This window comes from Podarcis erhardii, assembly GCF_964252035.2.
Source record: "Podarcis erhardii genome assembly, chromosome: 6".
NCBI lineage: Eukaryota > Metazoa > Chordata > Lepidosauria > Squamata > Lacertidae > Podarcis > Podarcis erhardii.
The window spans coordinates 64398234-64424998 of record NC_138510.1 but is presented as its reverse complement, the minus strand read 5'-3'; the positions used below and the strand labels follow the sequence as shown (position 1 = coordinate 64424998).

At 42.0% G+C, this 26765-nt stretch overlaps 1 protein-coding gene and 1 long non-coding RNA gene across 18 annotated transcripts in view; one reads left to right on the top strand and one right to left on the bottom strand.

Annotated features, from left to right (window-relative positions):
* The window catches only part of LRRC7 (leucine rich repeat containing 7), a 196784-nt gene extending 171699 nt beyond the window's left edge, over nt 1-25085 (bottom strand). For 16 of the 17 annotated variants that reach the window (XR_014157776.1, XR_014157777.1, XR_014157778.1 and 13 more), the window contains exons 1-2: nt 24732-25085; nt 4214-4267 (exon numbers count right to left, since the gene is read on the bottom strand). Coding sequence is in view for 13 of the 17 variants with exons in the window: in XM_081867115.1 (XP_081723241.1) it covers nt 4214-4229 (16 nt within the window). In the remaining 4 variants the exon portion in view is untranslated. The remainder of the gene's footprint in view (nt 1-4213; nt 4268-24731) is intronic. The other variant, XM_081867123.1, reaches the window with a different exon arrangement.
* On the top strand, nt 1119-2808 carry LOC309344672. Its single transcript, XR_014157836.1, has 3 exons — nt 1119-1219; nt 2094-2232; nt 2600-2808. It is a non-coding gene; the product is annotated as an uncharacterized lncRNA (long non-coding RNA).
* Nucleotides 25086-26765: the final 1680 nt, after the last annotated feature.

The following is a 26765-nucleotide window of genomic DNA, read 5'->3' as shown; positions in this document are numbered from 1 at the left end:
CCCCCGTAACCATTTCCATTTTCCAAAGTCAGCACTGCAATGATAGCAATACTGGCTGGCAGCCTCATCTTGCTGTTGCCTTCTATCGGTGTGCCACCTACAACACCGTTAAGGCCTACAACCAAGGGAGGAAGCCGAGAGGTAGCCAGCATGCAAAGGACTTACATTTCAGTGGGCATCACATATGCATTTGCATTGTTTTTCTCACATAACACCTGCTGCCACTGGGGAAGCTGCTCTCAAGTACAGTTGGGGATGCTGTCCCATTGCCAGTGTTGAAATAAGATTTAACTGCCAATTTGGTCAACTGCTCTAGGAGGAACTGGGAGGGGTGGCCCTGTTCTTTGCCTGAAGCAGCAAAATGTATTGGGCCAGCTTCTTCAGAAGTATAAAAGTATGTTTAAGATACATTGAAATAGTTATGATTTTGTCTCTTAACAAGGTTCTCTCAAATGATAGTTCATGTTTAATCAAACAAAAAAACTGATTCTGGTTTAAAATTTAAGCACATTAACACTGAGTTTCTTACGAGTAGCAGCTTGAGAACATCACGCTTAATTTGCTGACATACGGTTCTTGTTCCAGGGCTTTATTCACTGCCTTCTGTTCCTAAAAGTTAATCTAAAGTGCTAAATAAAATTTTAAAATAACAGTACTATATTTTACCAGACACTTGGGGAAATGGGAGAGTAACAACACAATCTCTCTCTGACACTGACATTGACATACACACACACACACACACACACACACACACTCATCATCTTGCTGATCAACTCTTGCATTTAATCATTGTTCCACTTTATCATCTCCCCTGTAAACATCATGGGGTCTGTATGCCAACACATTTATAGGCTTTATTCCAAACTGAAGATGGAAATTGGAGCAGTACAAACCATGGCTAGCACCTGGCCTGTCACTGAACTTGAAGACAGAGATTACCATCACTAGAATGTTATCCATATTTGACAGAGATGTAGGGATGGAATCCAACAAAGTCTGTTCATTTATTTGTTTTATGTTTATTTCATTATTTCATTACATTTATGAATTGCTTCCCATGAAAGATCCCAGGGTGATTAAACAATAAAAACAACTTCTGATCCAACAGAGATATAAAGGACAAGGCTTGCTGAAAAATGAAGGTACAAAAAAGGACTAATAGACCAAAAGGACCAAAAAGGCAATAGATAAGGTATTTGTCTGAAGTTCCAAAAGGGTAAGTGCTGCCACAAGAAAGGTATTATACATACTTTGCTATAAAAGGATGTTGAAATGGACTATATTTTGGCTGTACAGCCCCACTATCCATAATTCACTTGCTCTTGCTGATTTTCTCAGGCTGTGATAAAGCAAATGTTGTATTGGCTGTGCCTTTAGCATGATGGGTCACTGCTAAAACAACTGCAAATAGCCACACCTCTAGTTACTTGTGAAGTCAAGTGCAATATAGTGTAATGGTGGCAGGCAAATTAATACTGCAACCCTTAATGCTGTTGTATGAAAGTAAACCCCACTAAACCACTGGATTTATTTCTAAGGAATTAGGCATAGGATAAGATGCACAGTTTTATACCTAGAGAAAATAGAAAATCAAGCCTTCAAAGTTTATGTTAATCAAACACTTTGAATCCCCTGGCTATTTTAGAATGCATCCTGAAAATTACTGTGAGGCAACTTAAGCCATGGGTATCGCATAACTGGAGACACTTGCAAGTTTTTTCCATCTGTACCGATACAAACAGATCTTGATGATGCTTTTGCTGGGTGTGCAGTTTTTATAAGCGACAGAGTTACGATCTCCCTCATACAAATTTTATGAGCTGCAATATGGGAATAACAGCAACTTCACTCATCTATCCATCTTAGCAAGATATCTGAAAATCTTAGTGACTATACAGAAGCATGAACAGTTTTAAAAGCATGAATTTCAGAGCTAGTTCAATCTACAATATATGCTTTGTTTGAACTGCTCATGCTTGCTGCCTGTACTCCTTTCAAATAAGAAAAGACATCTGCAGCAAAGAGTGTGATCAGAACTGCTGCACAGAATAGGACTGCTGAATTTGTTTTATCTCTATATCCTTCTCCAGTGGCCATCATAGGGTTACTCAAGAAACATCTAACCCTTGGGGAAGAAAAGAGATTCTAGATTCTGGTAATTTAGCTGAGCTGTCCCCCTGTAACTGCCACCACAGGGCCATTCAAGGATCATCTTGCCCTTAGGGGGAGGTAAGATTTGGCTTTCAAAAAAGGTTCTTTTTCTTTTTAAGTTGTCTTGGCTGTTTTATTATGTACTTGCTATTGATGGTTGTGGGTTGTTGTTTTTTTAAAAGAAGTAAACCATTTTGTGGATTTGCCTAAAAAGGAGTATATAAATACCTTATATAAATAGCTAAACAAAAAAATATATGAGAAACCAAATTTGGTTAAAGAACTGCTTAAAACGGATGGCCTTGGAATTTACAAAATGATGGCACTACAACCATTTATGCTGCTTATGCCAAAACATCGCTTCAGGAAACTATGAAACTGCTGCAAGGATGAATAATACATCCTGTGTGTTCAGCAATCCTATGTCAAACATATCAAATTTCAGACATCCTATGATTTTCTTTTTCAACACAACAAGTAGAGGGACGGCTGCTACCTGATCATCAAATGGACAAGTTTGAGTAAAGGTTAGTGTGAAAGACAATTTTAATAATTCTGAGGATGCCATTTTAAAAATCAGTTTATAAGTTCTATAATTTGCACTAAAATACAGTTTTACTAAGGTGCAATTGCAGAGTTACCTTCTTCTTTTTTTAAAAAGGTAGGCAACAGTTATTTTACTATTACTGTAATTTGAAGATTGCCTCCCTACCCCCCCCCAACAAAATAAATAGTATAGGTCACTATAACAGTGCTGGCCAGAAAGGCATCACGTGAAGCGGGTTTTAATCATTTTGCTTACAAAAAGTAAAAATACTGTTTGTGGTTTTTTTAAAGGGAGTTTAGTAGAAATTAAAATTTACTACAAATTTAGATTGATTTTAAAACATGCTAATAAAATGGCATCCATGGGAACAATAATGTGAAGATGTGCTTAAGTAGACGTATAGTTCACCCATCCATATATGAGTGTACAAGTCAAAACCATGCTTCTTAAGACAACAGAAAAGGGGTACTAAGGCAAAATGCACCTTGGAGTTGGGAGGAAAGAACTGAATAGTAGCATGCGGCTGGATTTGCTGTGATCTTAAACAAAATAGAAGAATCACAGTGGAAACAGTAAATAACAGTTTGGTGATGATGCCATGGAGACGCTCTTTTAAAAAAATGAGTAACAAAGCATGGCCATTCCAAAGTGAACACATGGTATAGAAGCACCCCCTGTGATAGCAACTTTGCCTGCTTTCTTGGAATGTGGCCCTCTGCCACAGATATTATGCTTTCATCCCTTGATATGCATAGGAGCTTGGTAAACAACAACTACTACTACTATTGAAGTCAATAAGAGTCTTCATATGAGGGACTGTGCTCTGAGTCTTGCTCACGCATAGGAACAATGCAAAAATGAACACTGCACTAGAAAATGGTGAATGTACGATGATGCATGCTGATTGTTAGGCACAGTAACTGTCATATGCACAGACTCAACACTGTCCCTCAAATTAGAAGCAGCTCTTAACAGAGCCACAGTGTAGTTCCTGTAGACAATCACGAAGTGACAAACAGGGACCCTTTCCCATTTTCACATGGTTGTGTGTGCTCCTAATCTTTATTGGGTTAAGCAGCCCTCAAATCCAGAAGCACGTGAAATGAAAGGATTAAAATGCATATGCTCTGCTGCCACAACTAGTTTTAGGGAACAAATACCAGTTCAAGACTTCAGTAGTCATGTGAATCATGATACAAAAAGTGAACTATATTGGTATCATCATCTTCACTATACATAATCTGAACACAGAGAGTGAGGAACATATTTGTTCAAATGCATAGCTGCACAGATAAGAGAAACAGAGTTGCACCAGATATTATTTCAATTTGAAGAATTTAGAACAAGTAGGGGAGCTGCCTGGAATGAGACACAATATGAATAATCTAAAAGGTGTGCTAATATTATCCTTATCACCATATTACTTAACAATTAGGTAAGTGCTACAGAAACATATCAATGTTGCTTGCAAAACCAATATATGTAAATAGTTGAAAACCATCTTGTTCTTACCCAGAGATTCCATCATTTTTTGCTCCTAATATCGAGTAGAAATAAGTTGTGAACCTGTAGACAAAAACAAACATACCAATGCACTAACATCAGACAGTGCCCTGGAAAACTGAACCACAGAAATGAGTGCAAGTTCTTTTAGTGGCACTGAGCCAGGGTGCACATTCTGGGAGTATTTTATTATCTGTGCTTAATTAGTTTGGGACTGTGTTCTGATCAAAGTGAGAGAATGAGGCCATAAAATACAGTCCCTTATTTTGTGGATAAAAGCATGGATGTCATCACTTAAAGCATGTAAGAAATCCAATTAAAAAGATTTTCAATCTTTCCTAGCAGAAGTAAAACAAGTTAACTCTATTCCATCCAGATTTACAAAGCAGATATTAAATGACAGATAATTCACAGTAGAGAGTTACATTCATGTTTGTCGTAAACAATGAAGGGTTCTATGATTGAAAAAAATAGAAATTTCTTTCTTGCCTCTTTCAGTTCTCTTTTCCCTTGTTTTCTTTTACCCGTGCAAGTATGGCAATGCTGCAATTCTATACACAAGTACATGTAAGTCAGAAAAGGAAAATCTGTGCCCCTCTAGCCCCAGCCAGCAGGGCCAATAGCTAGGGCATGTGGGAGTTGAAGTAAACCCTCCCAAGTGTTAGTACTTACTTCTGAGTAAGCATGCTTAGGATTGTATGTTCATTTGAAGGACTGTTTATTCAAGCAGTAAAACAAACCCTCTCTTTTTTAGGCATTCCTTGGCCTATCTTAAAACATAGCAAACAGAAAGCAAGGAAGCATTCCCAACAGGTCTGACTCTCAGTTTTGCTGTCCCCTCCCCAACAATAACCTTTACCTTGCAATGTTTCAAATGAAACAAAAGGAACCCGTCAAGTCATGCATTAAAGAAAAATGTAAAGATAAACATTTCCCTAAACCACAGATATTTCCACATTTCCTCTGTCTGTTCCCACACATTAGAGCTGCCAAACTTAATTTTCAGAATTCTGTGTTCTGTTCTGTTTCGTTGGCGTCTCAAAAGACAATGGGTGAAGTCAAACTGCTGTGTTAGTAGCAGCACAGTGACCTCCCTGGGGCACAAGCTTGTGTATGGAGGTTCTGGGTTGCCCAGATGACAAGACCTCCCTTTCAGCCTCGTGGATTTGGTCCGAAGGAAAGCAGAACAATACGTTTGGCACCAGCTTGGCTGCAGGAGTTGCCAGGAGGAGGCATATAAGGCACTATCCCACCATTTTAGGGACTTCACTGCAGGTTTGTGTAGGGTTTACTCCGTAGCCTTTTCTTCTCCTGAAGATATCCTGCAAGGCAGTGGATATCCCGTGAGGCAGTGGAGGTTTAGGTTCAGCATTATCCTTCTAGATGAGCTACCTTCCCAGGTTGACGAGTCCCATCTACCCCTCACTTCTCTCTACAGCATGTGCAGAAACAGTCTTATTGACCACTGGACCCACTATTAGTTTCAATCTACCAGAGCCTGGGAAGTGCCTAATGCATGGGAAGTGCCTAATTCACTGAGGATTTAAGACCTATTGGCTACCCTCATCTGGTTTAGCTGACCAGTCAAAGCCATTTCCTGGGGTGTGGGTGCTGTCGCATGCTGACAGCTTCTAGGAGCTGCAAGTGAGAGATGAGTGCAGGGTGGAGACCAAAGGTGGACAAACTACCCCAGAAGGAGCATGACATGTCACCAACCAGTGGTACTCCCTAACACACACAAGCAACATTGTCAGATCCAATTCTCAGGAAGTCATGAAAGGCTAGTATTGCAAGCATGTTAAGGGACTGGGTTAAACTGCAGTGGCTTTCAAGGGTTAGAATACATATGAGGAAGCTATAAGTGTTAGGAGATGACTTGTCCTAGTACTGACCTGATCCTAGGCTGAAAGTGCAATAAACCTCTGTGTAATTTTCTCCCTTGTTTCTCTTTCTACTATCTCTATGATTCATAAGTGAAATGATCATATTGAAGGTTGAGCAACTGAATTTAATGTAATGTGAAATAGCCCATAGCAGCCTTTTAAGGTAGGAACATTAAGCTTAAGCCTTGCACTGAAATTCTGTAGCACTTAAATTTTTAATTTTGTCCGGATTGTACTCATAGTTTTGATAGCTAGTTGAGAGATAAAACATTGTTGATAAAACATTCAAATAAAAAACACTTTGAATGACATGCAAATCTGAACTTCTGACTATTCCCTTTGTATTGACCTAGTTTCTTTCAGTTGTAAAAATCCCATTGAAACCATCATCTGAATAGAATATTTATTTATTTTTGCTTTCTCTGACCTGCAACAGCTGCCTGTGTTGTATAAGTAGACTCTTGAGAAGATGTGAAGAGTATTAGTCTCATTTGTTCCACTTGGAAATAAATTTGTGTTTTGATGTTCAGCCTTGTGGGTTAGATGTTAATCTGGAACAGTCCTGAAAACTACCTACATCAGTTTACTGCTGCTGTATCTTCCGCACAAGGTTAGATATGCTGAAACACTGTAAGTTTTACAACTGGATTTAAGTCTGAATTTTAATATACTGCAGGAGTTTTACAGTTTTAAAATAATATATATTAGTACCCCCTTTGAGAGCCCCTGAAATGGCACAATGTTGGTTAATAAATGCAACACTGCTTGTCTATTTACAAGAACTTCGAGGCTCTCCTCCTTCCCATATGCCAAATCATGTATATACGATGTGCATCAGAAGTATTTATGAAATTCATAAAGAAAATGGAAATAATAAAGTGAAAGGGGAAGAAAGTTTAATAAGTAAATTACTATGCAACAGTTTCCAAAAAAGTTGACACAAGCTCCAGGAATTTGCCAGCAGCATCAACATAAAATAGCAAGAAGTCTAAAGGATAAGGACATAAGCTAGCAGGTAGCTTATACCGATTTCTCTAGGGCAATCATATGGCCTATTCTCTAAAACAGCACATTGCTTTGTACTTTGTACTTAAGAAGTACGGTGCACCCTTTTCTCCACTTGACTGAAGCTTACATCTTCCTATGCAACCCAGTCTACAAGTTCCAAACAAGCACAAATGCCTCTCCAGTAATTAAACTCCTGGATGCATAAACAAACTCTGATGAGCACTAAATTATTAATAATTGATAATCTAGACCTACTTTACTTGCTTCAGCAGCTGTGACAGATGACCACTTCACCCGGAACAAATATCACTTGTAATTACATGTACTATGACCCTAGTCACAACAGGTATTGTCTTCCTAATACACTATTTTAGAAAAGAAATATTCCATCAGATTCTACCTAAACTTAGCTGCGAGCTATCCTACCTGGCAAGTGTTTAGTAATCCAATCAATTCCAAGATTTTTAAGAACAGTAGTTGATTAAGATTTTTCATAAACAGTAACAATAACTAAAACAAAACAAAGGATAACATTTATAGCTGGCAAGATAAAAATCACAACTGTTTTGAAAAAACAGGTATATTGCCTCCTTTAAGGAAAAAGAGAGGAATCTAATTAATAAAATAATGTCCCTGTTCTTAGTGTCTTGGCCTGTAGTAAATTACTGTGAGGCAAGGAAATCGGTCTCCTATTTTCAGTAAGTAGGGACATAAGGAATTTTTAAAAAGGGACATGAAAGATGACTAAGCAAAGAGGGGGGTGTCTGTTTGTGCTTAAAAATTATGTTAATAGAGATGTAAAGGATATTAAAAAAACACAAATTTTTTAAAAAGTCTACTTTAAATTAGTTTATTAGTATGTTCGCAGGAATACTCTAAAAGCTCAGACATCTTAAAATATCATGGAAAAGGCTAAATATGAAAGTCCCTTTGACACTAAATTTAAGCCTAATAAAAATAGCACTTCCAATTGATACATGCTATCAGTTTGCTTATTACAGTATGCGCAAGATTTTACAACATTTTTAACTAGTGTATATTTATACTTCTATGCAATATAGTAACTCATGAAATCTGAATAGTTTATTCTAAAACAGAGAATATTTACAAATTTTGGGTTGTATCCATTGCTGCTATTCCATTCAGTCAACAGACTTCTGCTTGCACAACAGAACTTCGCCCCCCTCTCCCCTGCAACCCCCACACATTAAAAAATCTGCTCCAGAGGGTTGGGGGATCCTCTGGAGCAGATTTAGGGGAGTACAGGGAGAGAGGGGAGCGAGGAAGGACTCCTATTGCATTAGCTGTGCAATGGACACAATCCCAGAAGAACTAGTTTACCTACTGCTATTCAGGGACGCGGGTGGCACTGTGGGTTAAACCACAGAGCCTAGGGCTTGCTGATCAGAAGGTCAGTGGTTTGAATCCCCGCAACAGGGTGAGCACCCGTTGCTCGGTCCCTGCTCCTGCCAACCTAGCAGTTCAAAAGCACGAAGTGCAAGTAGATAAATAGGTACCACTCTGGCGGGAAGGTAAACGGCGTTTCCATGCGCTGCTCTGGTTCGCCAGAAGCAGCTTAGTCATGCTGGCCACATGACCCGGAACCTGTACGCCGGCTCCCTCGGCCAATAAAGCGAGATGAGCGCCACAATCCCAGAGTCGTCCACGACTGGACCTAATGGTCAGAGGTCCCTTTACCTTTACCTATTCTACAGATACTTCTGATATATATTTTGTCTCTCTCTATGCACTATTATCGTCTTTACTGATGTTTTCATACCAAGAAGTAACATAGCACTAGCAGTTAAGCCCCAGAAGTTTAGTTGAGGGGATTTATTTATTATAGGATTAAAGCCCCGAGTTTCAAAAAGAGAAAAACTATCAACAAAAGTTCTTTTTCTTAAAACGACTATAATGTTGCTTCTTTTTCTCAATAGGACTATTATATTGCTTCTTTTAAGTTCATCTGAGAAATAACTGAACATTAAAGTAAGTAGGAACTGCTGCTAGATGTGGCCTGGTTTTATGAATGGTCTTACCCTTGGGAAAATGCTGATTCATACTGCTATAGCGAGGCTGGTTTTGCCACACAGCTTCTTGCATCTGGGGTAGAGACATACAATTTAGGAGTATGTGTGTGCATTCTGACACATGGGGCACCATACACTGCCCATCAACAAAAGGCAGGAGCTGGCCTGTATATAGCAGCCTAAGTCTCTGCACTTTCTGCTTCTCCTAGCACAGGGGCACCAGCTAGTCCTGCTATTTTATACCAGTATGGGAGTAGCTGATAGCTTTATTGGCTGAAAGGGGGGGTGTTGTGTTTTTTCACATACTTCATACTGGGAAATTGGTTTTGACTGATTCAAACGCTCAATTTGACCGATGATTCAACAGATTTGCATTTGGTTGTTTGGCTAATACTACTAATAGAATGTTTCGGTCATGTAGACTGGAGTCTGGGCAAAATGTCTGATCCTTGGCAAAAGTCATGTTAAGGATTTTGAGGCACCTGAGGGTAAAAGCATTTACGGATGCTTTGCTTTCCTATGGCTTCAAATCATACTGTGTCTACATTCATGTTTGCTTGCTTGTTGAAGATCCTTTAATTAATAAATGTCCTTTATACTCAATAGATATATCATGTCTTCACTCTGGTGGGAAGGCAAAGTCTCTCTCTTAGGAATGAGGCAACACCGGCCTCAGTTGCAGATTCAATGGCCTACTGTAGTCATATTCTAGATACCTATGTGAGCGAGTTACAGAGGAAAGGGATGGAAAGATACATCAGCACAGCAGACTACTTTGGGGGCTATCCCCAAGTTCTCATTATCATCATGATGCAATCCTAACAGTATTGGACCTGCATCAAAAATATGTGTAGGTGGAGATAATAGGTTGGATTCAGACTAAGTTACCAGCACTTAGGTCCCAATGAACTCACCATGAAAATTTAGTAATGACTTAATTCACATTGATTTCAACAGGACTTAAGCACAACGAACAATATGGACCAACCCAGGCTCAGTGCAGTTGTAATATCCCAAATAAATGCCGCAATATTTTTTATTCTGTACAACACAGCATCAGTACATTATTGCTACAAATCCAGCTCCATTTTTCACATTATCAGTTTTATAATTTGCCTCTAAAATTTGGACCTCATTCCTTTTCTTTCTTACCCTTCAGCTTTTTTTTCTTTTTGCAACTAACTGTCAAAATTTAAATTTAAATTGTGAGATTACGAAGTATGTTAGCCCATTTACTTCAGTCTTTGCTGCACAGTGTAACATTACAGAACAACTTTATAGATCTTAAATCTTTGCACAGACAGTGGATCACCTTGTGAAGAAATAAAACCTTTAAACTGTCCTTGAGTGCTTTCATGGTTAAAAGCCACACAATTCAAATGTCAAAAAGGTCTAACCCTAAAACATTATATACCCCCAGGTTACAGAGCAGATTTAACAGTTTGCACAAACTCATTGCCATAAAACCCCCAAAACAATCAGATTCTGCCGCAGTTTATTTCCTATCTAAGAGTATGCTCACATTAGTGAGGATATTTTTTTAAGCATAGGGGCAATTTCCCCACACTGTGTTTCAAGCTGCATGTGCACTGAGATGTTCACATTAGAGAGAGGGTGGGGATGTCTCCCCCCGGCACACACAACCTTTTTGGTTTCCCTGCCCCTGCAATCCCACTAGAACTCCTATTTATTACACTGTCATCTGTGCTTGCATGCTTATCTATGCCTGCAAGACAGCTGTTTGGATAAGTTCACATTGTTGTTTACTCAGCATCCTGCTTTCCCATTGGTCTGAAGCTGGTTTGAGGAGGGGGAGAATGCACCAAACAGCAGTATTTGTCAAGAAACCACAGGATCAATGAATTGTCACTAACGTCATGTGAATGCAGCTTCAAAAATTAGAAGTGGGAGTGAACTGGATGTGGAGTAAGTAACAAGTAGTAATATGAATATATTCTGTTTCCTAAATAGCTATCCAAACCTTGCTAGTGCTGCAGATCAGAAGTTAATTATCTACAAGTGCAGACTCTGAGGAAGCATGCAAAATTACTATTTTTGGAAGCAAGGCTTTCATATCTACTGAATTCAAAATTTATAATTGCCACTGTGTACTTGATAGTCATGTTTATTGGGGGGTGAATCTACCATATAAGGACTGTCAAAAATAATCCCATTTAAAACTCTAGTGTGGGATCAAATTAGTTGATATGGAAATTTGTTCTGTTCTCTAACACCCACAAGTCCCAGAACATTAGTCTGAAGTGCTGGCATGAATAAGAACCATTTGTCAAATATGAAAATTCACAAGGTTGTCAAGAGTTTTTATACTGAACAATTCAGAGGTGTCTTTTTAAAAGTTTTGCATTGCAGTGGAGAGCAGTACTTTAATATGAAAATGCACGTATCATCAGATGGCTTCTAGTTGCAAAGAAAAATCCAATGTAATAGCCTAAACTGAAATACTAAGAGTTGCATGTCATTTTATACTGACACACTAAACATACAAAAGAATTTAAATTCCAAAACATGAAACAATTAGTGAAGGAGAAACATGGAAAAATATATGAACATAATTTAGATTGATTATCTTAGGCAATGTTGTTCCTGCATGTTTGCTCTGTCTAGGATACTTTAACTGACTCTGAATCCGGACTTTATGGACCACTCTACACAAAACATAATCAAGATGACCCTTTATAGAAGTAGAAAAGAAAGAAAGAAAGAAAAAAGAAACCTCTTTTAGTACATATTTAATTACAACATTAAAAGTTACTTGCCACCACCTCAACAATTTTAAATAAATTTGACTTCCATGTATGCCTAGTTATTGATTATAAAATATATCAACTGTGCATTCTAAGACCGTTTATGGGGAATTGTCTGTGCAGGGAAGTCCCATCTCTTTACATCACTTTACTTCTTGTACTTGGTTAAAGCTTTGAGGAAACCAGGAAAGCTTACATTTTGATTCTTTCTTATTATGGTGTTGGAATTCTATCTATGTGATGTTAAGTGGCATGTGTCTTTCCTCTGTTGTTTTCTTTTCTTACAAAGCGCAACAGTGGAGGCTGCAACTGCAATGAAAGTTCAGCCTGTGGTGTGGTGAAGGGAGCTTTTTCACCCTTTTCACAAATAGATTGGTTCTTTGCGCGCGCACACACACACACACACACACATATATATATATATATATATATATATATATATATATATATATATATGCTTTCGTAGATTTTCACGGGTACAGGAATGCAGGTTTTGGTGTCCTCGGGTGTCTTCCCGTGTAAAAGTTGGGGTGTCTAGGCGACTTTGGCTCAGATATGTTGACGACACCTTTGTAATTTGGCCACACGGGAAGGAAAAACTGGATAGCTTCCTCACACATCTCAACAACTTACACCCCAAAATACAATTCACTATGGAAATAGAAGCCAACAACCAACTTCCCTTCCTTGACGTCCTAATCTACAAAAAACCTGATGGCTCCCTAGGACACACTATCTACCGGAAAAAAACACACACCAACCGCTACTTACATGCACAATCACACCACCACCCTGCACAAATAAACTCCGTAGCCAAGACTCTCATCTCCAGAACCAAACGCCTGGCTGACAAAGACCACTTGACAACTGAGTTACAGAATCTCTCAAACGTGTTAATTGCCAATGGATACCAGCAAAACAGGATTACGAAGCTAATCCAAAAGGAAACACCCCCCAAAAACCAAGACACAGAAGAAAACAATGGCATGGCCCTCCTTCCTTATATCAAGGGCACTACAGATAAAATTAGCAAAATCCTCCATAAACACAATATCAAAACAGCCTTTTGCACCAACCAAAAAATAGCCAATATCCTCAGAAACCCCAAGGATAAAATCCAGTTGGAAAACCAAGGGATCTATGAAATACCCTGCAAAGTCTGCCCAGCCACGTACATTGGACAAACAAACAGACGAATAAATGCACGTATCGCAGAACACAAGAATGCCGTCAAAAAAGAAGAAAAAACTTCCTCTCTTTTCCAACACATGAAAGAAACAGGACACGAAATTAATTTTGCAGATTCCAAATTGCTCTTTAACACGGAACATCACCACAAGAGAATAATCATGGAAGCCATCGAGATAGAGAAACACCCTCACAACATGAACAAGCGTGACGACACATCCCGCTTGCCAGACATCTGGAAATTAGCCCTCCCCACAAAAACTGACACCAGATCCAGAGGCACACAGAACGCCAACACCAATCAACCACACCAGACCCAAACCCAGACCCTCTCCACAGATGAATTACAGACACCATCCAGTAGCCAATCCATGGTGGCACCTCCGGATGCTGCACCCCCCTGCAATCCCTACACAGATCTGGCTGACACAAGCCACAAAACCACAGCTCGCCCCTATACACGAAGCCAAGCCAGAGCACAACTAAGTACAGTACAGCCATCTTCTCAGGAAAACTCTTCACAAAGTTCAAGAGGTCAAGACACAAAGACTTTAACAACTAATCCACACCTAATGACCCACCTAAGTGGTACTCAGGATATCACTCAAGAAATCACTCAAGATATCTCTCAAGTAATTAAGGAACAAAAGAAGAAAAGGCACACTAGCCTGGGAACTTCCTCTCTGCCCAGAACATTGGAGGCTATACACCACACCCCCTCTACAGTATTTATAGGAACTCAAACACTGAGATCCTGCTCTGTTCCAGTAACAAGAAGCCGAAAGCACCAGCCTGAAGATGACGAGTGAGACCTCGTCGAAACGTCGCCTAGACACCCCAACTTTTACACGGGAAGACACCCGAGGACACCAAAACCTGCATATATATATATATATATATATATATATATATATATGACCTTTTTATCTATCACCTTTTATGTATTTAAGACGTTTGCCACATTTTTGGAGCTGATAATAATTGTTAAGAAAGCTTCAATTTGAATTAGCCTGATACTCCATTCCCTTTCCCCTTTCCTTTTTTATGAAGAAACCCTTCCGAGACCCCATATTTAAACTCTTCCCTGGTCTCCTTGCTGGCCTTTGTAGGAACAACTTGGCCAGTTACCCCTGGTGATCATTTGATGTTTACTGACTGGGTCCCCCTCCAAATGACCCTGAATTTTTTAATTTTATTGACATTGATCCTGCATTTATGTTGTATTTTATGCTGTTTTTAAGTCACTTTTTAATCAATGTTTTATATTTGCTGTTAGCCGCCCTGAGCGGGGTATAAATAAAAAATTATTATATTATTATATTATTATTATTAAAGGTCCTGTTTACATTTTTAGATGAAGAGGGCAAAATAAATTGAGAGAAATCAGCCTTGAATGCTGCCTTTTATAGAAACAAGGAATTCACAAAGAATGGACATACAAAACAGAAAACTGTGATGGTAAACATGCAATATCTTATGACAAACTGTGGCAGATTGGAACATTAGAACTATAGGCACATCTCAGTGGACATTTCCAGATATTGCCTTTCAGCAAGCTGCTTAAGGACCAATAAAGAGCATTTTGTCAAAAGAAAGGCATCCATTTACTTCACAGAACTTTGAATTAAGCTATTAATCAGTCTATGTTTCCCATCTGTAAAGTGCCTTCCAGTAAGATTTTGCAATCAGCAATGAGGCACAGGTTACAGCACCCTGTCTCCTTACTGACAGAATGTGGAATTCTTAGCGCCCTGTCAAATGGTCATATTTCTTAAAAGGCTCAAACTGAGAGTTATAGCACTGGCATCCTTTCACTTGTTTCTTTTAAACTGCAAATCCTAACTCCAGCAGACATGGTTAGGATTGAGCTGTAAATCAGTATTTCAGACTACAGTGTTGCAGAATATAACAGGCAGCTTGCTAGTTCTTTATTCTACTCATTATTTACTTACTTCTTCATAGTGGTTTCAGGGGAAATCGGCAAAAATTCATGGAAGGAGAATGAATGAAGGACAATCACCACGACACTGCATTTCACAAGCATGTAATAGCACATACTTAAATCCATCCACAGAACATCACCACCAAAAAATCCAGTCAAAGTGAGAAATGTAGAATGGAATAGTAGTGAATATCAAAGATTTTGCTGATTTCAAAATATAAGTTATTACTGTGCACCAGTTTTAATGTTCTGGAAAACAAAAGAACTCCAGAGAGTTTGGAGTTTATCAATGATTTTCAAAACTTCCATGAAGCTTGGAAGTTTGGCTGCCAAAGCACAGTACCAGTGAACATTATGCAGAGGATTCTGCACACTCAGGTCACATGGGATACTAGGCAAGTCTGTTGTGCTTCAACGTTTTCTTCTGTAAACTAAGAGTACACATTGTAAGGCACAACAGATAGTGGTGGGGAATCTCACTTTAGGGGAAGTTTAACAACCATTTAACTCTTGCCACTGAGATACTGCCTAATAATCTTATAATAAACAACAATTCATACTTTTAGAGCCACTATACTATATGAGCTAAGAAACCATGTCCAAAATCTAAAGCACCATTCACACAAGAGTCCAAACGCTCTTTAAATAACATATTACGTATGTTGCTGGAACTTTCTCCTTTAGGATTTTTCTCTCCACTATATACCCCGTCACAAGAATTATATAATCTTTGTTGCAATTTAAATAATTTATTTCAGGACCTTTCCTGAATATTTACAACGAGCAACCGTTTCCTCTATATGCCTGGGTGTCATCTAAGTATTTTTTTTGATAACTTTTTCTTTTCTTTTCTCAAGGTTAACAGTACTTATTACTTTCAGACTTTCTTTCAGTACTTATTTCTTTTAGGACATGATTTCTACACTATTTACCATGAGCACAACTTTCATGGGATGCTTCAGCAATCCTGTTTCTGAATTGAGTCTTTCCTTACCACAGGTGTGTCGAGAGTGGAATTTTTCTTTACAAAATCAGATCCAGAGTTCTTTAGTGCTCCAACATCCAAATACAGCTACTGCATTTGCAAGGAGTCCCCATTTCAGCCAATAAAACTGACTCATTAATGCAAATAACCATATATGTGGATCTGTGCTTCTATTGAAATGACTGATTGGTAACTGCTGCGTGTTAATTAACTGCATTAGAACATAATACTAAATCAAGGTTTACCACCAAGTTGGGGAACTTTTTTCTATGTAGGACATTGACCAACAGGAGAAGTTAGTTAGGAGCAGTTGCTGGCTGTGATGTCATTTACTTTTACAGAACCAAGTTTCCATGTAAAGCTGCTGTTTAGAAAGCAATGAGATTGCTACATGTGCACTGTAACAAATTAATGCATATATATACTTTGCCTCATGATGCTGTGAAAGACTGCTGACTAAAGATCTGAGAATCTACATGGTTTATTGCTTTTCAATTAAAAAGATAACATACAGAGTTAAACAGATTTAGAAAAACTGTAATAAAGAAGAACATATTGTGTTATATCTAGAAAAGAAAAAAATGAAGGCAAATTCTAGATTTAAAATGAACCCCCTTAACAGTTCCTTTGAAAGATAAGGCATAAAGCCCGGCTTTCCATGCCTAAATTATACCTGCTTTGCTCCTCCCCACTCACACTAGAAGTGTTACATGATCCCAACAAGGGATCCTCTCCCAGCAAACAGACCTCTGTAGCAAAGAATCCATACCATACATTATATCCATTAAAAAAAACAAAAAACCAAAAAAACTTCAGACAGGTTATACACATCCTGCGCTAATGTTCACTGAGTACACACACACAAAATCAAGAGGCTTGAGGGAACCCAAAGGCTTGCACAAATATAATAAATCTTTAGCAGGGGTGGGGTAATCCTAATGAGAAAAAACATGAGTGGACATAGAATGCTGACTGGTTGTTGGGGATGGGGACAACTGTCTGCTGTTGTTTTGTAGGGGACCTTTACTGATTCTTATCACCTCGAAATCACATCACAAATGCAAGTATTGCAAAATGAATGTGTGTTGTGAAACTTCTGTGCACCAAAGAGCCATGACACTTGTGGACTGATAGAGATCAGACTCTGACCAATCTCTCCATAAACTAGCATTCTCTTATTGGAAAATAACATGAAAATCAATTTACTGTCAAAATCTGCATTCTTCTTTAATCACTGAGTTAGATTAGATCTAATCTGAAATAACTGAAAATGTGTTAATTTTATCTCTTATCTGTATAGGGAAATGTGCTTTGGTCACTATAAACCAGCAGAAATGGCTCCCTTATTCAATGCCTTATTTTCTGTGAATGTGGAAATTTGCTGCATGGCTATTGCTTTTGTCAGCCTTCTCCTCTCTGGAATGGGTAACATGTTAGGAATCATTAGGAAAGGGACTGAAAATAAAATGCCAATATCATAATGGTGCTATACAAATCTACGGTGATACTGTACTTTGGATTATGTGTACAGTTCTGGTCGCCTCGCCTAAAAAGATGTTATAGAGCTGGAAAAACTTCCAAAAAGGACAACTGAAATGATCAAGGGACTGCAGCAACTGTTCTATGAGTAAAAATATGACTTGGGGGGGGATTACTTTAGACAAAAGACAAGTAAGGGGTGAAAACATGGTAGAGGTATACAAGATTATGCATGGAGTTGAGAAAATAGATAAGTTTTTAGCTTCCCCCACAATACTAAAACTTGGAACCATCCAATAAAGCTGAATATTGGAAGAGAAGCTTCAGGTCAGACAAAAGAAAGTACTTCCCCACACAGTGCATAATTAAAGTATGGAACTCCAGCAAGATGAAAAGATGGCCAGACTTGGGTGGCTTTAAAACAGGATTAGTCAAAATCATGGAAGATAAAACTATCAGTGGCTACTAGCCACAATGGCTATGTTCTACCTTGACTGTCAGAAGCATTAAGTCTCTGAATACCAGTTGCTGAGAAACGTGCATGAGGAAGAGCACTGTTGCACTCAGGTCCTCCTTGCAGATTCCCACAGAATTTGGTGAAAACAGGATGAGGGATTAGATGGGTCTTTTATCTGATCCGGCAGGGCTCTTATGTCCTCTCAAATTTATACAGATCTACCACATACTTACTTTAAAGCAAGCACTCTATTTTTGGTGGAAGAGAACTACAGTTTTAAAAATCATGACTCTCCTCAATGTGCTTTCATCAAACTTTTTAAAAATAGAAGTGTGAAGTCATCTTAATCTAAAAGCTGCATTAAAATTCAGGAAAAATAGGTCAGCTTCCCCCCCCCCCCAGCAGGTATAATTCCATTCAGAACAAGCATTCTGTACAGTTAAGTTTGCTCACTGTAGTATATATTGTAGTGTTGTCATTTCTTTAAGAAGGTGCTGCTTTTGTGCTAAAAAAAATCCACTGCAATATTTGATGAACAGAGAGAGGGGAGCGGGTGTTGTCATGGTAAGCCTGAATCTCTTGTTGAATACTGGAATACAGTAAATTGATGCATAGAACCAACACCCATCTAACTTGCCAGCACAAGTTACTATGCTTTTTTCTACACTTAACACTAACAAAAAAATGTTAAATATAACTGTGATTCAAAGTGCATCCTTCCTTGCATTTCAATTGCCTGCAACACTTTACCCTAGTAGAAACAAGAATAGAATTTTCTGTTGAGCTCTGTTTAGGTGAAAATGTCAGAGGCCAAGTACAAAGCATGAAAATGTTACCATGGTGACATTATAAATACCCAAGATAGGTTTATTCTTATCTCCCTCATATCAGAAAGTTATGTTTTAACAGGATTTTATAATATAAGTGGTCCAGAGTTATCAATGTGGCTCATTCTTCCAAAAGAGAATAATATTTATTTATTTATTTATTTATTTATTTATACATACATACATACATACATACATACATACATACATACATACCCTGCCCATCTGGCTGGGTTTCCCCAGCCACTCTGGGCGGCTTCCAACTGAATATTAAAAACAGTGCAGCATCAGACATTAAAAACTTCCCTAAAGAGGGCTGCCTTCAGTTGTCTTTTAAAAGTAAAATAGTTGTTTATTGCTTTGACATCTGCTGGGAGGGCGTTCCACAGGGCAGGCGCCACTACCGAGAAGGTCCTCTGCCTGGTTCCCTGTAACCTTACTTCTCGCAATGAGGGAACTGCCAGAAGGCTCTCAGCGCTGGATCTCAGTGTCCGGGCTGAACAATGGGGGTGGAGACGCTCCTTCAGGTATACAGGACCGAGGCCGTTTAGGGCTTTAAAGGTCAGCACCAACGCTTTGAATTGTGCTCGGAAACGTACTGGGAGCCAATGCAGATCTCTCAGAACCGGTGTTATGTGGTCCTGGCGACCACTCCCAGTCACCAGTCTAGCTGCCGCATTCTGGATTAATTGCAGTTTCCGGGTCACCTTCAAAGGTAGCCCCACGTAGAGCGCGTTGCAGTAGTCCAAGCAGGAGATAACTAGAGCATGCACCACTCTGGCAAGACAGTCCGCGGGCAGGTAGGGTCTTGGCCTGCATACCAGGTGGAGCTGGTAGACAGCTGCCCTGGACACAGAATTAACCTGTGCCTCCATGGACAGCTGTGAGTCCAAAATGACTCCCAGGCTGCGCACCTGGTCCTTTAGGGGCACAGTTACCCCATTCAGGACCAGGGAATCCCCCACACCCGCCCGCCCCCTGTCCCCCAAAAACAGTACTTCTGTCTTGTCAGGATTCAACCTCAATCTGTTAGCCGCCATCCATCCTCCAACAGCCTCCAGGCACTCACACAGGACCTTCACCGCCTTCACTGGTTCCGATTTAAAGGAGAGGTAGAGCTGGGTGTCATCTGCATACTGATGAACACGCAGCCCAAACCCCCTGATGATCTCTCCCAGCGGCTTCATATAGATATTAAAAAGCATGGGGGAGAGGACGGAACCCTGAGGCACCCCACAAGTGAGAGCCCAGGGGTCTGAACACTCATCCCCCCCCCACCACTTTCTGGACACGGCCCAGGAGAAAGGAGCGGAACCACCGTATAACAGTGCCCCCAGCTTCCAGCCCCTCTAGACGGTCCAGAAGGATTCAATCTGATTCAACTCACACCAATAGTAAAAGGAAACAAATCTTCTAAATCTCAAGGGGCTTGTGTTACACTTTGTTAGCTAGTGACCCCTAGGAGAGCAAGCATAAGAGGCATACCATTCATTCCTGTTGAATCAACCTAGCTTTTGATCAGTGATTTCAACACATCTACACTGGAATCAGACCCAAAGAGTTGATTCCAACTTGAATTTCATGCATTTTCCTGTCATATCAAGCACTGATAGGTGTCCACCTAAGGCAGGGACTAACTTCCACCTTCACGTGTAATTAGAAAGACTAAAGAAGAAAGAAATGTATTTCCACAGAGAATGAAAGAAGAGGGTTAGGAGAAAAGACATACAGGGCCCTATCCCTTTCAAAACTAAAACTTGTCCCGAGGGAGAGGAACAAGAAAGAAGTTGGGATGTAGATATAGATATATATGATGACACAGCAAGCTTTAACATAGATTTTAAAATACGTATAAAGTGAGTATTTTATAACAAAGTTAAGAAAATCTAAACTTTGTTTTCTTGCAATAACTACAATTCCCGTATCTTTATCATGTGCTGGTGTTTTCATGCAGATTGCCTTCAAGCAAGATGCAACACTAGCCTGGTTAACCACAATATTTAGGAACCCAACTGCAGTTCAGGGTATGGGTATATAATGGATAGTCAACATGGTACCCTCCAAATGTTCTTGGACCACAGCTCCTGTCACCCTGACCATAAGCCATGCTGACTGGGGTTGACAGGAGTTGGAGTAACAACTGAAGGGCACCACACTGGATATCTCTGGTCTATAAGCTAGCTATACAGATGACACATTACTACAAAACATGGTTGTGCTATCTTCAAGTCAAGGGAATCAGTTGAGGAATCATTTATTTGACCGCTAAACGTTACACAGAAACTGTTCCCGTTTCTCTGGTCAAACAAATGGTGAAGATGTTGGTAGCATAGGGGGAAACAACAAATTTCCCAGAAGACTTGCAAAATTCAAGGCCTCAAGATTTTTTTTTTAAATGTTGCAAATATTTAAATATTTTCATATTATCTTTCAAGGCGATAATAAATTTGAATGGAAGAACACTGGGCTCTATTCAATGTTCTGTTAGCTAGCGCAAGGACTCTCGGGTTTTAATGTTTCACAACAAAGAAATAAACTCCAACAACTGTGCTAGCAGAAACTCAATGTGTAACAGGTGTGCAATCTATTGTGCAATGAAGTTACCAACAACATGCTTATGAATTATCCTGTACAATAAAACATTTCACCAGTGAAACAACTATGTTGTTAAATAGCTTCAACTTGTAGAAACACAGGATACAACCCATTATTTCTTTCTTATCCAACATGGGTATGACTAAATTTCAAGAATTATTAAAATGAGTTGCTGCTGGAATTTGGAACTTAAGTTACACGGCCTTAGTAAGCCTTAATTAGAAACAAATACATGCTAATTACCAACATTTTCCCTAATTGAGGTACCATCTTCCATACTCTTTGTAGTGCACATTCATTCACATTTTTTTAATTTAGAGAAATATTTCATGAGTTAAAAACTGTATTGAGAATCATTTCTTCTATTTTCAAAATTCAAGACTGAATGTGGTTTATGTAGGAAAAATGGCGCCAACCATGCACAAGTGGGAGTGGGGAGGTCTGAGAGAATGTCAAGATTTATAGTCTTTATTTAAAAAATCCTAAGAGGTGGTAAAGCAAGCCCAAAGCAACCTAATGAGAACTGAGCATGCCCAGCGTGCAGAATTCAACTAAACTTTACATAATGGCAGGCACACTGTGGGCGTTTAATGAATAGGCTTGGCTAAGAAGGAACAGCAAAGTAAAGTTGGGTTACAGACATCTCTTTCACATAGATACCAAAAAAGGAAAGCCATTCTGAGTCACAACCATGGGGAAGAAGAGGGTGGAGGAAGCGGGCTCTTGGTGGGTTGAAATGGATGAGTATTTTAAATGTCTCTAGTCACACCGAACAAAGAATATGAACATTTTTAATAAGAGGACCACCACAGTATTGACATAAAATAACACCAATTGAGATTCCCTATTTTTAAAACTAAAAGAGAACTATGATGCCCACACATAATTGCAGAGCAATTTCCACTGGGGACAGTCTGAACTGCATTAAAATCAATGCAATTCTAGCTATTGACCCTTCCATTTTGTATCCACACCACACTCTTTTGGTGGCTCAAATGAGAAAGCCCCAATTGTGCTATTATCTGTAGACAATGAAAAAAGAGATTAGTGTTCTGGTGTGTGTGTGTGTGTGTGTGTGTGTGTGTATGTGTGTTTCAATTGCCCCTGAAATTATGAGATCTAACAGTCTAATCCTCTTATCTGTTTATGTATCTAAAAATCTTCACAATATGTTGTGAAGCCATAAGGTTAGCCTGTCCTCTCCAGCACTCACACAAGCTTAAATCTTGCAGAAACGTAATATGCTGCAAGGGCCCAGCACCATAGGATGGCTCACACTGACCATGAACTAGCTTGGTGTTAAGGTACAACAGCCTCCAAGTGCTTTGGGCTCTGTTCACTGCACTGCCAGAGGGACACTGTGGGAAAGCAAGTGAAAGCAGTGGTGGTTGCCTCTGCCCACCCACCTTCTCTTTCCATGGACAGCACGGCACTAAAAACAGGAACCAGCAGGGCTGCCTAAAGAGCACGTACAAACCAAAAAAGACTGCTACCTCCATTCACTTGTTCATCTTCTCTCTCTCAGGGAGGACTGGGCCCTGTGGCACTGTCAACAGAGAAAGGTCACCCCCAGCTAACTTGCCCTCTCTTGGGTCAGTGCAACTGTGTCCAATACCCACCACCGCTGCAGCCAGAGGGAGAGGAGAGTGTAGGTGTGCAACTGGACAGAGGCAACTGCTCATGAAAGGAGCAATAATTTCTGCCCCTGTCCTTCTGCTCGCTCATCTGTGCAGCAAGTAGTGATTGGATGCAGGGAGCCAGTACTCATTTCTGCACTGTCCAGAGTGGAGAGCAACCAAGAAGAGGCAGTAGCAACTTTCGCTGATTCACTTGTTCTGCGAAGCCCTGCTGTGTCCAACCATTCCCCATCATATCTCTCCAATTGTTGCACCCAAAGAGAAAGAGAGTGAGTAGGCAGAGCCTCCCAGAGTTTGAGAGAGGCCAGCTAAGCAACCAGAAGTAATGGTAACAACCCCTTGCAGCCATCACTTGCCTAGTCCTTCCTGCCATGCTCTTAAGATTGAGGGGAACGTAAGTGATTCCACAATCCTACAAGGAACAGCTTCTCCTCTTTTCCTTGCCTGTGGTTTCCTTTTACTTGCTTGCCCTCCATCTGCAGGCAGCATGGCAGAGAATATTGGGCCCAGCACAGCTTCCCAGAATGAATGAGCAGAAGCTGTCATTACTACCTATACTTGGTAACCCTCTAGAATGCTGCCTGATCTCCGCTGCTATGCTTGTGCCACCCAGAGGGAAAGCGCAGGTGAGTGGATGTGAATAGGAGATGGCTGGTTCAATGCACGAGCAATTCACTCTTCTCCACTTGCATACCTCTCCTTTCCCTCTGGAAGCTATAGTGGCAGACATTAGGTAGCAACATGGGTCCCTTTCCACAGAAACTATGCCCTACCAGTCACATCTTCCTACTTGTTCACACCCTCTCCTGGCAAGATGGGGAGTATTGTACTTACAGTGTGGTGAGAAAGAAACACACACACACACACACACACACACACACACCACAAAAGGGCCCTCCATAGCATGCAACCATGCTGCAAATTTTCCATGCTGCAAATTTTCCTGTGCATAAATGCCAAGTGGGAGCTTCTGCTGCTCTAACCAGCAAACAGCTTCAGCCACCTTGATCCTGTCCCCCATGCCACCCCGCCCCCTCCAAATCTACACGTCTTTTAAGCGGAGGTGGGGGGTGAAGGGGAATCACAAAGCTAGGTAGGAGGAGAATATAGCTTCTTTGCAGCTCTGCTTTCTCCCCTTAGCAACCACTGCATTTCAACCGATTACCACCAGCAGCAGCACCCTCGGGCGCTTCCATCACTCCATGGCTCACCCACCGCCCCCGAACCGCCATCCGCCCCCAAACGGAGGCAACACCCAGCAGCAATTTTGGGGGGAGGGGGTGGCGGGTGGGGGAACGGGGAAGAGCGTGAAACCACCAAGAGCTACTTCCTCCAGCTTGAATCCCGGCTTGCCCGTGCAGGGAGCCGGAGCGTGCAGCGCTTGCACTGCTAACACGCCCCTACAGCAGGCAACCGTAGGAGCAGCAGCCCCTTCCCCAAGAAAAAGGACGCAGCCCCCTGCTCCAAACATGCACATTGCAGGGAGGGGAATCTGCCCATGAGCCTTTCCGCTGCCTGCAAATGATAACGGTGGCGACAGCGATTCCCATAAAGAAATCGAGAGGTTATGGGGTTTAAAGAAAAAAAGTGAGAAGACAGGTTAAGGTAGAAGGATGGCGATTCCCCTCCCTTTTTTTTTATTGCCCCCCCCCTTTACTAGACCACGATGCGGATACCCTTCAGGTGAGCATCTTGCATCTCCCACCCCACCCAGGTCTGGAGAACAGGTACCTTGTCAGCTGAAGTCTCTCCGCTTGCCAGTCCCCCAAGGCAACCACCCAGAAGGCAGGCTCTTCATCCAGTCAATCCTTTAGGACCGAGGCGGCGTGCGAAGAAAGGGGGGGGGGAGAAAGGGGGGTCCTGCCGGCGCCGCCACTACAGCCGCGGAGGCAGCGATGCAAATAAATCGGTGGGGATGGGGGGGGCGCCTCGAACCAGCCCCCTTTCCCCGGCGCATCTGCCGGAGCGAGACTCCACCAGGGCGCGCGCGCCGGAGGGCTGCCTCACATTGCCGCGGCTGGCCACGAGGAGCTCCTCCGCCGAGGAGAAAAGGGTCGGAGGGCAAAAACGCACCAAGAGATAACCCGAGTGAGAGAGAGAGAGAGTGTGTGTGTGTGTGTGTGTGTGTGTGTGTGTGTGTGTGTGTGTGTGTGTGTGTGTGACTGTCAAGGCCGCCGCCGCCGCCGCCTCCTCCTCAGCTTCAGGCGACGGCTTCGCTCCTTCCCTCCATTCACAAGTGTAATAATGGTTGCAGAGGAGAGAGGAGGAGGAGGAGGAGGAGGGAAAGAAAGGGAAGCGGGAGGAGGGCTGGCGCTGCCCACATGTGGCCGAACCTCCTTCGATGTCGGCGAAAGGCTCCCGAGGAGGAAGAAGAAGAAGAGGGCGCCCCTCACGTCCGACGGCGCCAACGGAGCGAAGCAAGAGGAACCGCCTGGCGCCCTCCCTCAGGGAAAGGAGCGACCCCTGGCCGAGAGGGCGGCAGCCGGGCGCGGCGCTGAGGGCTCTGCCCGCTCAAAACCCAACGCCCCGAGCGGAGGGGAAGCGGGCGGGCGGCAGGAGAAGGAGCCTCCGGCTTCAGCTTCGCCTCAGAGGCAAGAAGCCGGCGCTCGCCCTCCCGAGCAGTAGAGGGAGGGGGAGGAGAGGCAACGGCCGCCCCCACAAGGCGCGCGCGTCAGCGCTCCTCGCTAACCACCGCTCCCCCCCCCCCAAACCCAGCCCCCTCTTCCCTCGCGCGCGCGCGCACGCGCCCCCCGCCCCGCCCCGCCGAAAGAAGAAGTGGAGTGGGCGTGGTGGAGGTGGAGGAGGCCCGTGTACAAACGCCCCGCCCACCTGGCCCACGCTCTGCACGTGGCCGCCGTGGTCCCGCAGCCAAGGACACGCCCCTTCGGAAGGCTGCTTCACCTTTGCTCGTCTTCTCGCAGCGGCAGAAGCCACGCGCGGACCCTGGATGTGGGAGTAGCGCGCGCCTTCCCGCTAGTCTCACCCCAGTGGTCAAGGAGCGTGGTTTCTTGAGCGCCTACTGGAGACCCGCAGCCTCAGGTGCGGGGTCTCTCTGGCGCAAGCCACTGAGCAGCACTAGCAGCTGCTGGAGATGAAGAGCCGGCCTTACCATTGGCAAATTGAGGTAGCTGCTTCAGGCGGCAGATCCTGCATCCCCACCCAGCGCTTCTACAGGAGAAGGGAGGAGAAGAGGCAGGGTACCCTCTCCTGCTGCTGCTCCTGCTGCTGCTGCTGCTGCTTTTCCTCACTTCTCAGGTGATGATGGGGAGGTACGTGCAGCAGTGCCAGTGTGTAATGGGCACCCCGTGCCCCACAGTATCAGAGGAAAGAAGTGGCACCAGCTTCCAGTGGCAGGTCCACCATCACCAGAGAAGTAGTGGCTTCTGGGTTCTCATTGCTTCTCTGGAAGGGGCAGGAGGCATCCAGAGAAATCTGGCGTCACCCCATGGGTATAGTGGGTGGCAGAGGACATTGCAAATGAAGGCTGTGCAGTTTCTGAGGGTGTGGCAGGGTGATGATGCACCGCACACTGCAAAATCCATGCTGCATAGCCTCTCCCCAAGTCCATATGCTCTGTCTACCTATTGAGGGTACTTCTATCTGTTTTGCTGCCCCACTTCCTGGGCTGCATGTGCATTACTGGCTTAAAATGCAGCTAGGTCATTATTTTTGTCCATTTGGGTCAAGGCTGGTTTGAGGGGAAATCCAGTATTTCGTAAGAAACATATGGATTGTGGCTAACATCATGCGTACACTACTTCCCAA